General features: G+C 40.5%; 1 protein-coding gene across 1 annotated transcript in view; it reads left to right on the forward strand.

Moving 5' to 3' along the window:
- Window positions 1-12,938, forward strand: part of LOC115453184 (HEAT repeat-containing protein 5B) — a 29,629-nt gene that overhangs the window by 8,892 nt on the left and 7,799 nt on the right. The window contains exons 11-31 of the mRNA XM_037447510.1: window positions 34-154; window positions 588-776; window positions 1,297-1,415; window positions 1,545-1,681; window positions 1,938-2,125; window positions 2,612-2,706; window positions 3,674-3,834; window positions 4,328-4,502; window positions 4,757-5,038; window positions 5,362-5,551; window positions 5,854-6,005; window positions 6,285-6,423; window positions 7,102-7,302; window positions 8,437-8,555; window positions 9,329-9,440; window positions 9,863-10,044; window positions 10,332-10,456; window positions 10,803-10,923; window positions 11,417-11,702; window positions 12,043-12,201; window positions 12,734-12,832. Of these exons, the coding sequence (XP_037303407.1) occupies window positions 34-154; window positions 588-776; window positions 1,297-1,415; window positions 1,545-1,681; window positions 1,938-2,125; window positions 2,612-2,706; window positions 3,674-3,834; window positions 4,328-4,502; window positions 4,757-5,038; window positions 5,362-5,551; window positions 5,854-6,005; window positions 6,285-6,423; window positions 7,102-7,302; window positions 8,437-8,555; window positions 9,329-9,440; window positions 9,863-10,044; window positions 10,332-10,456; window positions 10,803-10,923; window positions 11,417-11,702; window positions 12,043-12,201; window positions 12,734-12,832 (3,352 nt within the window). The remainder of the gene's footprint in view (window positions 1-33; window positions 155-587; window positions 777-1,296; window positions 1,416-1,544; window positions 1,682-1,937; window positions 2,126-2,611; window positions 2,707-3,673; window positions 3,835-4,327; window positions 4,503-4,756; window positions 5,039-5,361; window positions 5,552-5,853; window positions 6,006-6,284; window positions 6,424-7,101; window positions 7,303-8,436; window positions 8,556-9,328; window positions 9,441-9,862; window positions 10,045-10,331; window positions 10,457-10,802; window positions 10,924-11,416; window positions 11,703-12,042; window positions 12,202-12,733; window positions 12,833-12,938) is intronic.

Raw genomic sequence — 12,938 nt, forward strand, 5'->3', positions numbered from 1 at the left:
AAAAGATATCACAATATGACGTCAACCAGCCAGTGGGTTGAATCATGTAAATATTTGACCCTTATAGTGGCGCTGCCCGCGCTGCTGGCGCCGCTGCTCGACCGCTGTCTCGACGCGCTCGACCACCAGCGCCCCACGCCACACCACATTTCCGGTACGCTACCCCAACACACTACACCCCATCCCATCCCATCACATCACATACTATCTCATACCATACCGCCCCATACCATCCCATATCACCCCATAACATCTCATACTCTACCATCCCATCCCATCTCAGCTTATAATATCCATCTATCCCATCCGTCTAAACCTATCTCAATTTATCTCATACTATGTCATCGTATCTCATTTGTACTCCTCCTTTTTCGATGGGAAATTTTACTTTTTGTCTTATTTACCATTGATATTTATTTTTCACTCGCTTTTCCTTTTTCACTATACTATGTCTATCTACCTTGCATCTTTTATTCTGCTAGTATAAATGTTCGTTGCGCCTCATACTTTATTTTTATTTTGTCTAAAATGTCAGGTGACAAAAAAAATCTTAACTAACAAATAATAAAAATCCTTTTTTTCAACAGGTTACTCAGCAGCCATAGCGGCTATTCTCGGCGCGGTCCAACTGTCGCCCCTCGGTGTACCACACGGGCGAGGCAAGATCGCATTCAACGCGGCCGAGCAACTACTACGATCGGCCGGACAAAGCAGCAGGCTCACCGCTGCCAGGACCAATGCTGGTTGGCTCATCGTCGGAGCTATTTGTACGCTAGGTGAGCTTGAATTATAATGGTCGTTAGCTGGGCAAAGTGACGCATTTGTATTTGACGGTAAGTGGATTTGGTATTGACTGACGAGTTTTGATTATTTCTCGCTAGTCAAAATAATTATGACGGCTTGTTCGAAACCGTAAACGGACTGATCTTGAAACGCGTTACTCTTACTTGGACCAATGTCGTGGGTTTTATACTTTATTTACGGTTGTTGCTATCTGGTCGGATACAGTATAAAATATTAATACTATAGTGATTTTATGTTTATCTGAATGTTAGACATAGAAATAAAACAAGTTTTCAGATTTTATCGTGAGACCGTTCCGTGACCATGAATCCTGCACAGTATTCGAAACGTCGAGAAAAAGATAAAATCCAAAAAACCACTATAAATTCCGAAAATTGACTTATTTCGCTATATTAATACTTGTAAAATGATATAATTTTAGAACCTGCGAAGACTTTAATAATATTGTGAATGTATTACATATCATACATTGATTTTTCTGTTTGAATATAGGTGTGCCCGTTGTCCGGGGACTTCTGCCTCGAATGTTACTATTGTGGAGAAACAGCTTCCCAAGGTCGGCTAAGGAATTAGAATCGGAGAAATCCAGAGGAGACGCTTTCACTTGGCAGGTAAGATTGATGTCCACGTGATAATTTAAACTCAACTTTATTTACTAATGTATATGGTCGATATTTGTATTACGAGAAATCTATACGCAATTTGGAGGCGTACAGTATGAGATATAATATTTTTTTCAGGTGACATTGGAGGGTCGCGCCGGAGCGCTTTCAGCCTTGCATAGTTTGCTCATTCACTGTCCATCACTGGTGAACAGCGATGATACTGCCAAACGATTGACACAGCCCATCGATGGAGCCATTGCTGTTCTTACCAAGTAAGTTAATAAGTGCTACATCAATATTCCTTAAAATTCCTGAGAGCTCGCGTGCAGACTTTTTTTTATGAAAGACTGAGTGCCGTCATGTGTCTTGCCGTAAGAGGTTTGTTCATTCCGGATGTATAATAAGTACTACGTCAACATGCTTTTCTAATTCCTCAGAGCTCGCGTGCAGATTGTTTTTTTTATGGAAGACTGAGTTCCGTCATGTGTGTTGCCGTTAGAGCATGAGTGATGTGTGTGTTGCGTGCAGCGTGAGCAGCGTGGTGCGCAGCTACGGCGGGTCGCTGAAGGCGCCGGCGGCGCTGCTGCGGCTGCGGCTGTACCAGGCGTGCGGCGCGCACCCCGCGCCCGCGCCCGCGCCCGCGCCGCCGCTGCTGCGCCTGCTCGCCGCCGAGCTCGCCGGCGCCGCCGACCCCAGCGGCGCCAACACGCACACCGGTACGTACTGACCGACCTGGTCACTGCTTATTGTTTACTCTAATGCTACTCTACTACACAAATATCAACATTCTAAAGCTACAGATACGGATACGATTATATTCACTGGTTCACTATTACTAGGTTTAATGTTCTATGTTCTATTTTTTTCACAAATTTAATTATATATATCGTATAATTCTATGTTTTCTTTCGTTAAAAAAAAATCAATAATCCTGAAAAATAAATAGAGTATAAATGATGGCTTTTGCCCACATGAAAATCATGAATCTCATTTTTCTGATATAAGTAATAATTAACAATTGTAATAATGAGCCAATGATTTGTTACTTACACAAATCGTCGGAATGACATACCCTACAGGAACTGATGTACATATGCGTAAATTAGCATCACATTTAGAGTTGCCAGGTGTAAATATAGAACAAAAAGAAATATACCGCAAAAAGGTCTTTTACGTAATTATAACAAGTTCGTTCTTTGCAGGATTACTAAGAAATGCAATGCATCCCCGTGACACCATTTTATTAGGAGAAGAAGGCTGGATATACGATACAGATCATGCCGACATTGAGGAACAGGTACGTACAATATTAATAAAATTCATACCGCGGTTTAAACATTTCAGTTTCCTCCCGATGTTTCGAAGACTTTGAAGCCTTCATGGTCACGGGGGGGGGACTGAGGTGTTGTTCATCCGCAGTCAGAATAAAATCCGTAAAATAGTTTAATTTAAATGTCTAACATTCGCGTAAACATAAGAAATCATTATGAAATTCATACCTTTCAATATTAATAAGAGTTGTGTAAAAGAACAAGACAAGACATTAACCCCGTGAAGCATCGGAATGTTTGCCGGCAAACATTCCGATGCTTTAATGGTTAAAACTAATTTGTAATAGTTTTTTATATTCCTGGTACGTCAAATTGACGGTACTGAACGTGATAGTAAGCGCGATGTCGTCCAGATAAAGTATCGGATGGCAACGGATGGCTATTTCATGCCATTCGATATAGTCATGCCGGCTTAGTAAGATGCTTCTTCACGCTACGGCGGATGGACCCAGGATTATAGGAAGAAGGGGACCACGCACCCAGGCAACTTATTCCAAAGTTATAGTTGGTCATTTAAATAAAGAAATAATTGGTGAAACTATGGTTCGGACCGTGATGGTTTTAACCATGGCATGTCAGCACGCGTGGTTGTGCTGAGTTTCCACAGTGATATTTGTGACTGCTTCGGTAGTGTAGTTGTAATTGTGCTAGTGCAACTACCGCGCCCAGGTTCTGGGTTCGAATCCCGGGTCGGGTTAGAGTAATTGTGATTAGGTTTTTCCATCTTAAAAAATACTCAGTCGTAGCTCGGAGTCAGGAAGTTGGCGGTGTGATACTTCCGTGCCTCGTGCACGTAAAACCGTTGGTCCTGCGTCTGATCTCGCTCCAGTCACGTCGGGTTGCCATCTGAAGGAACACAGAGTGCATGTGCTGTGTACTGCGCAGTGCGCACAGACTAGTGCAGTTGGGATGAGAGCCCCGTATGTGTTGCAGTTGACGTCGCCGCTGAGCGCGAGCGGCTCGTCGGCGCTGGAGCACGACCCGTGCTGCCTGTACCGCGGCAGTGCGGGCGCGCCGCCGCTGGGCGTGGCCGTCATCGACGCCGCCGTCATGCTGTTCCCGCAGATATTCGCACGCGCCGCCAACAAGCACAGGTCTCTATCTGTTGTGGAAGCGTCATATAACCTGACCGAGCCTGCCGGCTTTCCTTTATGTACAATCTAATTATCTGCAGAAAGATCTGTAGACAGCATTTATGCATATTAGTACGTATATGTTGTGTCGGGTTCCCTTTTGGAAATTGTCACCTTTCGCCGCTTATCTCTGTTACTTTGAGTTTATTTTTATATTTGATATCATATTGAGTAATAGATTTTGCATTTGTATATACTGTGATCGAGCTACAAAACTGTAAATCATAAAAAATAATATAATTTAGTCTATGCAAATGATAATTCAATTTACAAAGATATGAAATTGCAAGAGAGTTAATTGCCTAGATTCTGAACTAGAATTAGCTATGACTTAGAAGCTAGTGTCGATACCTATTAATAGTGTTATAATATGTCTACTATTAGATATGATAATCAATTCAGATTTTTTTTTTTAAATAGGTGGTCATTTTGCTGATTACTTTTGTATTTTTAGACAGCAAATGCTGGAGCACTTCGCGGAGTGCATCAAGATGTCGAAGGGCGCGCGGCAGGAGGCGATCCAGGTGAACGTGTACACCGCCTTACTGCTGGCGCTGCGCACACTCGCCGAACACAAGAGCTCGCTCGGACAGGAGCCGGTCAAGAACATCGCCACAGATCTCATTCTTGTGAATACAAATTACTTCATATTACCTTTTGGGTTTAATTTAAAAAATATAATTTTAAAGTAAAAAAAAAAATTATCGCACTAATTATCTATGAAATTATTTTTATGCAAAAATTATGTTGGTTTGTTGTAGAGATGACATTTTGTTAAATTAAAAAGACTATATCTGATCCCAATTTAAGAATAGTGCTATTTTAAAGATTTAAATATTGTGGTGTGTAATTTGTATATTCAATGAGATGTAAATTTTTCAAGGGCGGTCTATCATCAAATGTGGTACCAGTACGCGCCGGCGCGGCTGCATGCGCGGGCCGCCTGTGCCTGGTGGTGTCGGAGGCGGAGGCGCAGGCGCTGTCGGAGCGCGTGCTGGCCGTGGCGCGGGGCGGCGGCGCGGGCGCGGGGGCAGGGCGGGGAGCCCGGGCGGCGGCCGCGGCGGCGGCGGGCGCCGTGCAGAGAGCAAGGGGCACGCACGCCGGTGCGGCCGCGCTGCCTGTGTTGCGGGCCAATGCGCAGGATCACGCGGCGCTTGACTTGCAAGTAGGTATTACAGATAGAGGTACCAGTCGCGACTACACCCGTGATTAGTCTGTATTCATAACCCGATTGATTTCTTAGTTAAAGCTTGTTTATTGATCCCACACGTACGGCTATTATACACGTCTGTGCATAAACCGGTCGTTCAGGTTTGAATAGATAAACCAAGAAATGGCGTAAATCATGTTATCTACGTACAACTAACTTACTTAACTTTAAAAAAAATAAATAGTGAAGCAAAAAAGTGAAAATTATTGCCGACACAAATCAATCAGGCACTACGACTCACCGACCCAACAATTTGTCATAAACTCAATTCTGTCCAGGTGTGGTCCCTGCACGCACTGTCAGTGCTCGCGGACGCGTCAGGCCCGATGTTCCGAAGCCACGTGGAGTCTACACTCAACTTGGCGCTGAAACTCCTATTCAATGCGCCGCCATTCTTAGACGATTTGCATCGCACCATCGGTCGACTGCTCGCCGCTTTGATTACTGTTGTCGGACCGGAGCTGCAAGGTACGTATTGTATATAATGCTATATTATAAAGCTCATATAGATATGAACAATGCAATGTTATATAGGATATCAACGAAACTATTTTAGTTTTGTCTTATTTTGTTTTTGTGTTTGAAAGATTGTAAAAATAGACGTGATTCGTATTTTCCGTGTTTCTTGTAATGCCTTCTGGCTTTCCGGTTTGATAAAAAAACAACAAAAAAAAAAAGTGTCGGATATAAATAATTTTAAATTTTTAAACGTTTTTAACTGTCATAGCCTTATTAACATAACATTGTTTACAATTGATTATTTTTTCTAGTGGTGGCAGTTGGTCGATTCGTGTGTGCATGCGCGGCGTTGTGCGAATCAGGCGGTGGTGGCGCACGCGCCGAGGCGACGGGCTGCCTGCAACAGCTGCAGATGTTCGCGCCCGCCTGCACCAACCTGCATACCCTTGTGCCGCAGCTATGTGTACGTAATTGTTACGGTTTAGGACTCTGGCATTTGACCTTTTAACTCGGTTAAATTCAAAATCGTGGAATCATATTCTGGAATTTCAAGTCAGTAAATATTCAGCTATCACAGTAAACATTTTTTTTTCCTTTTTTTTACTCTATCCAAGTTTATGCTATTTTTATAAAACTAACGTAACGTTAATTATTTAGTATAATTTTGTTAGTCATATTACACTGTCGTTTTTGTTATCGATATTGATTATGCCATCTATATCGATACTGTGTTTGTTTGTAGCGTGATCTATCGCATCCCGAGTTGGTGGTGCGCCGCGCCGCGCTGTGCTGTCTGCGTCAACTCTCGCAGAAGGAGGCTACGGAAGTGTGCAAATACGCTCTTCTTGCTAAGGACCACGTACCTGCCAAGCCGTATTGTGGTAAGTTAGCAATGACTTTATTTTATTGATGGAAATTTATTTTTGTTTCCATTGAAACAGTGTTATATTTTAGTATGTGAAATTAAAATTTAATTTAACAGTAGTATGCATAAAATTTTAATAAACGCCTTGGCAAGGCTATAATTTTTATTTAATTACATGTACACCTTATGCTGTCCCTTATTATTCCGTTTTCTCTTATATCCATCCCATGGTTGTCTGTAAGAGATTGCCTTGTGCGATAAGATCGCCATTTGTACTTTTTTCTTGTTACATTATTTTAATCCATGGTGTACAATAAAGTGTAATAAAATAAAATAAAATAAAAATATTTACAACTCACAGCCCACAGTAATTTTTCTAGTTTTAGGATTTTTTTTGCGGTTAATATTAATTTTTCTACCGATGTTTCGAATTCTGCAGCCTTCATGGCAATGGGGCGGACTAAATGTAGGTCCTTCGAAACCGCAACGTTACAATATTACTTACATTTTACAATTATTAAATTTAAATTTACAATGAAAGCTATAGTCATTGAAACGTCGGGAGAAAATAAAAATATAAAAAAAAAAAAACGCCGAATTGATAACCTCCTTTTTTTTTTGAAGTTAAAAAACTACGATAAAGTTGAAAAACTAGTTGTATGTCCATAGAGTATAGTAGAATGTTGTCTGGCAGGCGTGGTGGTGTCGGAGCAGGGCCTGCCGGGCGCGCTGTTCACGGTGCTGGACGCCGAGCGCGACGCCGCCGCGCGCTCGCACGCGCGCGACGCGCTCGCCTGCTGCCTGCTCGCCGCCGCGCCCGCCGCCTCCGCCACCTCCGCCGGCACGCTGCGCGCGTGGTTACAACTGCTCAAACGCGTGCTCACTGTTAAACACGGTACGATACTTTTACAAATGAGTTCACAAAGCTAATTTAATTATAACCCGTGATATTGACCCCTGTTAAACACCATACGATACTTTTTTTTCAAATGAGTTCACAAAGCTACTTTAATTATAACCTGTCAAAAGTTTAATGTAAGTGGGTTGCGTTCCGGAATCAGCCTGTGTGTATCCGGTTTCAACAGGCCGGCATAACTGTGTCGATTGTCGAGGGGTAGTCGTCTCGTCAGTCGACATTCTATTGTTTCACACTCCACTAACCTTTAGTTGGACTGGACTAAATCACCATTTAGCCGTGCTAGTATAAAAAAAATACTAATTTACAAAAGTAATTGTCCTTGTGCTTCACCACAAGGGTGTCGAAGAGGGGCGAGGTCCGCTATTTGATATGCTGTTCAACTTCTTCCAGCATGGCACGATACTGAGTTTTATTATTTATATTTCGTCCTAATGCGCATAGTGACAATGCCAGCATGCAACTTGCGCACAATGTGACGTGGTGGGGAAACGCGCCTGCGGACACGTTACGGGCTTGGCTGTTATTGAAACATGTGGTTACTGTTAGGCATGATATGATACTATGCTTTTATCATAGTACAGATAAGGAAGTGCACTAAGTATAAGTAAGGATTATAGTTAAAATATAATGTTGATGACAATAACTACCCTTTAATATACCCTTTCTACCTCTGCTAAAACTCATTATTTTCTGATCGTATTCTTATGAGACATAAATTATGTCTAATGCCCAACTATTACCTATACAATAAATCCCTTCTACCAGCTATAAAAAAAAATATAAGTAAATCAATATTCAGTTTAGGTGTGAAAATTTAATTCCATAACTCTCCATAGAAAATTGCGCGCACGTCCAGATCACAAATGAACGCTTGCGCACGAACCCACTAACACAAGCACTACTATTGAATTTTAGTCTTGGAATAACTTTGTATGCAGGCTGCTTTGGACAGGTTCGTCTGGAAATCTTTGGGGGAGGCCTATGTTTATCAGTGGACTTTATGTGGTTGATGATGATGATGAATAACTTTGGTAAATGCGTATGCCTGAAACCTTCAGCCAGTATTAATCACGTGACTTCCATTTCAAAATCACGTGCATTCTGTTACAGAGGACAGCAACAACCCAGATACAGATTTGGACGCGGATGGCGATGACGACCAGGAGGAGTTCCACGCAGATACAGACCAGTCCACGCATCCAGCCGTGCAGTCGAGATGGCCAACTAAGGTAACAATAATAATTAAACTAGCTGACCCAACAGACGTTGTCCTGTCTTAACTATGTATTCACGCGCGCATTCTGTCGATCGCTGACAGTTATTTGAAACCACTGACAGTTATGTAAAATTAATATTGTTGTTAAGTTTTCTTAAATTTTCTAATTATCCGCGCATATTTTTGAATTTTTTCTTTCATAAAATCCTTCTCCTGACAATAACAAACACAAAAAAAATGTGAAATCGGTTCACGCGTGATGGGGTGAGCAAGAGAAATAGGGATCCATTTTTATGCCATGAAGGCTGCAAAGTCTTTGCAATTACGAGAGTAAATAATAATATAAAAAACTGCGATGAAATCCGTTAAATAGATTTTATTTTAATGTTTGACATTCATGTAAACATAAATGATTATAATAAAATTAATTTAATTTGTGTGATGTTATATTTTACTGATGTTTGTTGTGTTCATTAATAATTTTGGTGTTGTCGAATTGTGTTTCAAAAATATCGGACGGATTTCTCAATGTGTATATATTGTGACGTAATATAGAGTATATATAGTAGTATACATGAAATTTTGTTGCAATTCTGCTCATTTAAATATTGATTGCCGTGGTAAAATTTTACCCAACTTGTACTCTGGAAAGTTTATTATAACTAAATGTAATAACTTAGTTTCTTCATTGCATTAAAACGTTGCCTTAGTGGCAAACAAAAACAGAACTCAGTCTTTATTGTATGAATAGTGCTTTTTTTTTAACGATATTGTTTGATTGTAAAGGTATTCGCTATGGAGTGCATCCAGAAATTGATAAGCGCTTGTGAAGCCACCGGCGACAGCGCACACTTTGACCTCGTGAAAGCGAAGGAGAAACAGCAAGTAGACCCTAGCGGTAATTCAATTTTCATCAATTATAATTGTGTTTATTTTTTAGTTTTGGCTTTCTAATACAATATCTTACATGAAGGCACATTTTTTTAAAGGATCTGTTAATCGTCTATATCTTGATAACTTATTTCTGTTAAGACAAATTTTTCAATCATCAGATTAAATTTATTCGTTGGATAAATAACACAAACTAATCCAAGATAACAGTTTTATGTATAAAGTTGACAATGTGTCTCACCTTTGTATTCAGTTGGTTATAACTTATTCGATGGATCATTTTATCTGACGATTGAAAAATCCACCCTTAGGTTAGTATCAGGGTCCTTCAAATTTGCCGCTTGATATCTAACGGGTACTATGCAGGCACTTTTTTATAGTTCCAGTATAAACTGATATTTATATCGGAGTATGTATTATATCCCGTAGTGGACTACCTGTCGTTCCACCTGTCGGAGCTGGTGCGCATGTCGTTCGTGGGCGCGACGGGGGAGTCGGACGCGTTGAGACTGGCGGGGCTGCGCACGCTGCAGCTCATCATACAGAAGTATGCGCGTGCGCCGGAGCCAGACTTTGACGGTCATTTGCTACTTGAACAATATCAGGCGCAGGTTAGTTATTGATATTTAAAAAAGTATAGATCAATTGAAACAACGTAAACTACCATACATAAATAATGCGTATATAAAGTAAGAAAAGTATGTCCAGCGTATATCCAGCCACACCTCTATCGATGGTTCAACATTGCAATTTCAATTTAAAAAATGTATCCGGCATTATATAGTTCGGCTACAAATTGCTGCCTGATTACATGTAATTTTAATTTATTTAAATAATTTCTTAGGAATTATATAGTTTAGCTACATATTGATGTCTGACTGACAATCGTTGTGTGTAGGTGGGTGCGGCGGTGCGGCCCGCGTTCGGCGGCGAGACGGCCTCGCACGTCACCGCCGCCGCCTGTGACCTCTGCTCCGCGTGGATCGCCAGCGGCGTGGCGAGGGACCTCGCCGATCTACGCAGGTGTGCACGCTAAATCGACTTCTATGTGTTTATGATTGAATATGCAATTTCGAAAAGGGCACATCTCATAAATATAATATCATAATATCAACAAAACTTCTGTAATTTTTTGATTGCTAATTGAACCTAAATTCTAAGCCAAAAATAAATTTATAATTTTTTACACTACTTTAGAAAATTTCCATTTCCTGAACGTTTTACATTATCGGACATGTAACAAAGTACATTTCAGAAACAAGTACATCCAATTTTATTAGTCATATTTGTTTTAATATTTTACTCTTTATTCTCATTTCTAGGCAATTATTTTTTAGGAAAATGACGATATATTTTTTTAATGTTTCAGAGTTCATCACCTATTAGTATCGAGTTTGGACAAGCTCAACACAAAAGGAAACACGACTCTTATCTACAATGAAAGCATGGCGACCCTGGAGAAACTGTCCATCCTCAAAGCATGGGCGGAGGTAAGTCGATTATCCTGTTTATATTATAGTACACAAGGGTTTACTCACGGATTTATGTGAACATATTTTGGTATAAAAGTCTTATTTTGAGCTTTCTTTGAAGAAGGAACCATGAAGTTTGATTTTTTACAATTTTTACCTACATGAACATTTTTAATCAAATTTTTGCAATTTAGTAAAAATTAAGACAGGGACTTGTAATAGCCAGTGCTATGTCTCAGGGTAACGAGCGTAGTTCAGTATCACTTAGTATTTTGTAATTCTACATTTGTCCTTATTTATGTATGTAACGCATGTTTTTTTCTTTGTATCATATACTGTAGTTTATACCTGAACTGAATTTTAAAAAAGCATACCAGAGTTTTCCGACCGTTATTCTCTGTTGGAACTGTTTTCCGAACTGGTGGTAGAGTTAATATACATGCAATCTAAATAATGTATAACATTTTACCGGTTCAAATAAATCATTTCCTTTCCAATTGTTTTTTGTAAGGTCTACATAGTCGCCATGGTCAGCAACAACAGCGCGCCAGGCAGTTACATCAAACAAATAGACACGAAACCGATCAACAACCAAGCAGAGCTCGCCAAGTGGAAGAACCAGCTGTTACAGAACAACAACCAGATCGACAACGCTTCTGAGAACGACGAGGAAGAGTACGGAGAGTTCGAGTCCAAGGGAGAGAGTCTGTTGAAACTTGTCGAGCCCGAGTTGGAGAGTTTGGGAGAGAACTGGGTGGCAGCGTTGAAGGATCACGCTCTGTTGAGCTTGCCGCCAGGTATATTATGCTAGGATAATAAAAAAATGGCAATCATGGAAAATATTTTAATAAAGTTTTTAGTAACATAATAAAACAACACGCTTCGTGTTTGAATCGCAGGCGGGAACATGGCTGTGCTAATACAATATAATGCCTGAGAGACTGACTCTACCAATGGCGTTTTGATGCTAGCTCACGGGACACCTTTTTTTCGCATGGAATAACGCGTTATTGTAACCGCCTCTGGAGGTGACTGGTACGGTTATGTTGATTTCACCAGTCTTCATAACATAGACCCATATTTAGACAGTTGCTGTATGTAAAATGAATACAATAGTAATAAGTGTTGCGCGTGCAGAGTTCGCGTCGCAGCTGCCGCACGGCGGCGGCGCGTTCTACTCTGCGGAGACGGCGGAGGCGTCGCGGCCGCACTACGCGCGCGCGTGGCCGTCGCTGCTGTACGCCGCCGCGCTGCGCTACAACGCCGGCGCGCACCTGCCCGCCTCCACGCACTCAGGTACACCTACACTTTACTACCACCATACAGTCATATACAGGGTTATTTGTAGAACACCAGCGACCTCGCAGGACTAGATATTTAATAACGCTGAAGTTTCATTCTATATATCTATTCTATCATATCTTTGATTATGCATTTGACTTGCATAATTTGAATTTAACTTTATTATCATATATAATTATTCATTAGATTTTTAAGTTTTTATAATCTAAAAATAAGATCTAATGTAGGACTACTATGTTAATTATTTGACTTTGATTATTATTTTTTTTTATAAAACGAAAGTCTTTCTGTTGGTAAGTTGTTTATTTTTTTTATGGTTTTCCCAACATTTAAATCCTTTGCGGTATAACTGTCAACCGACTATCGAGTATATCAAGTTTGTACAGTTGTGATTAACTAGTGATTTGCAAACTAGAATTGTTTAATTTTTTCACACAGCATGCAAATAAATTTCTAAACAAGCTAACATATAATCTTCACAATTCCTACTCAATAGTCAAGACCTATAATTTTAATCTTGTTTCAGATAAAACCGACGGCGCTCTCGACAACAGATCGGCAAAAACCGAAAATGGCAACTTTGAATTCTTCGAACCGGTTGATGAGAGATTCCACTTGCTGTTTGGTAAGCATAAATTAGGATGAATATTTTTCTTTTGTCTGCCTGGTGACCACGAAGTCTACAAAGTCTTCGAAACGTCGGGAGAAAATTAAAATATAACAACCGTGAT

This window comes from Manduca sexta, chromosome 6 (genome assembly GCF_014839805.1).
Source record: "Manduca sexta isolate Smith_Timp_Sample1 chromosome 6, JHU_Msex_v1.0, whole genome shotgun sequence".
NCBI lineage: Eukaryota > Metazoa > Arthropoda > Insecta > Lepidoptera > Sphingidae > Manduca > Manduca sexta.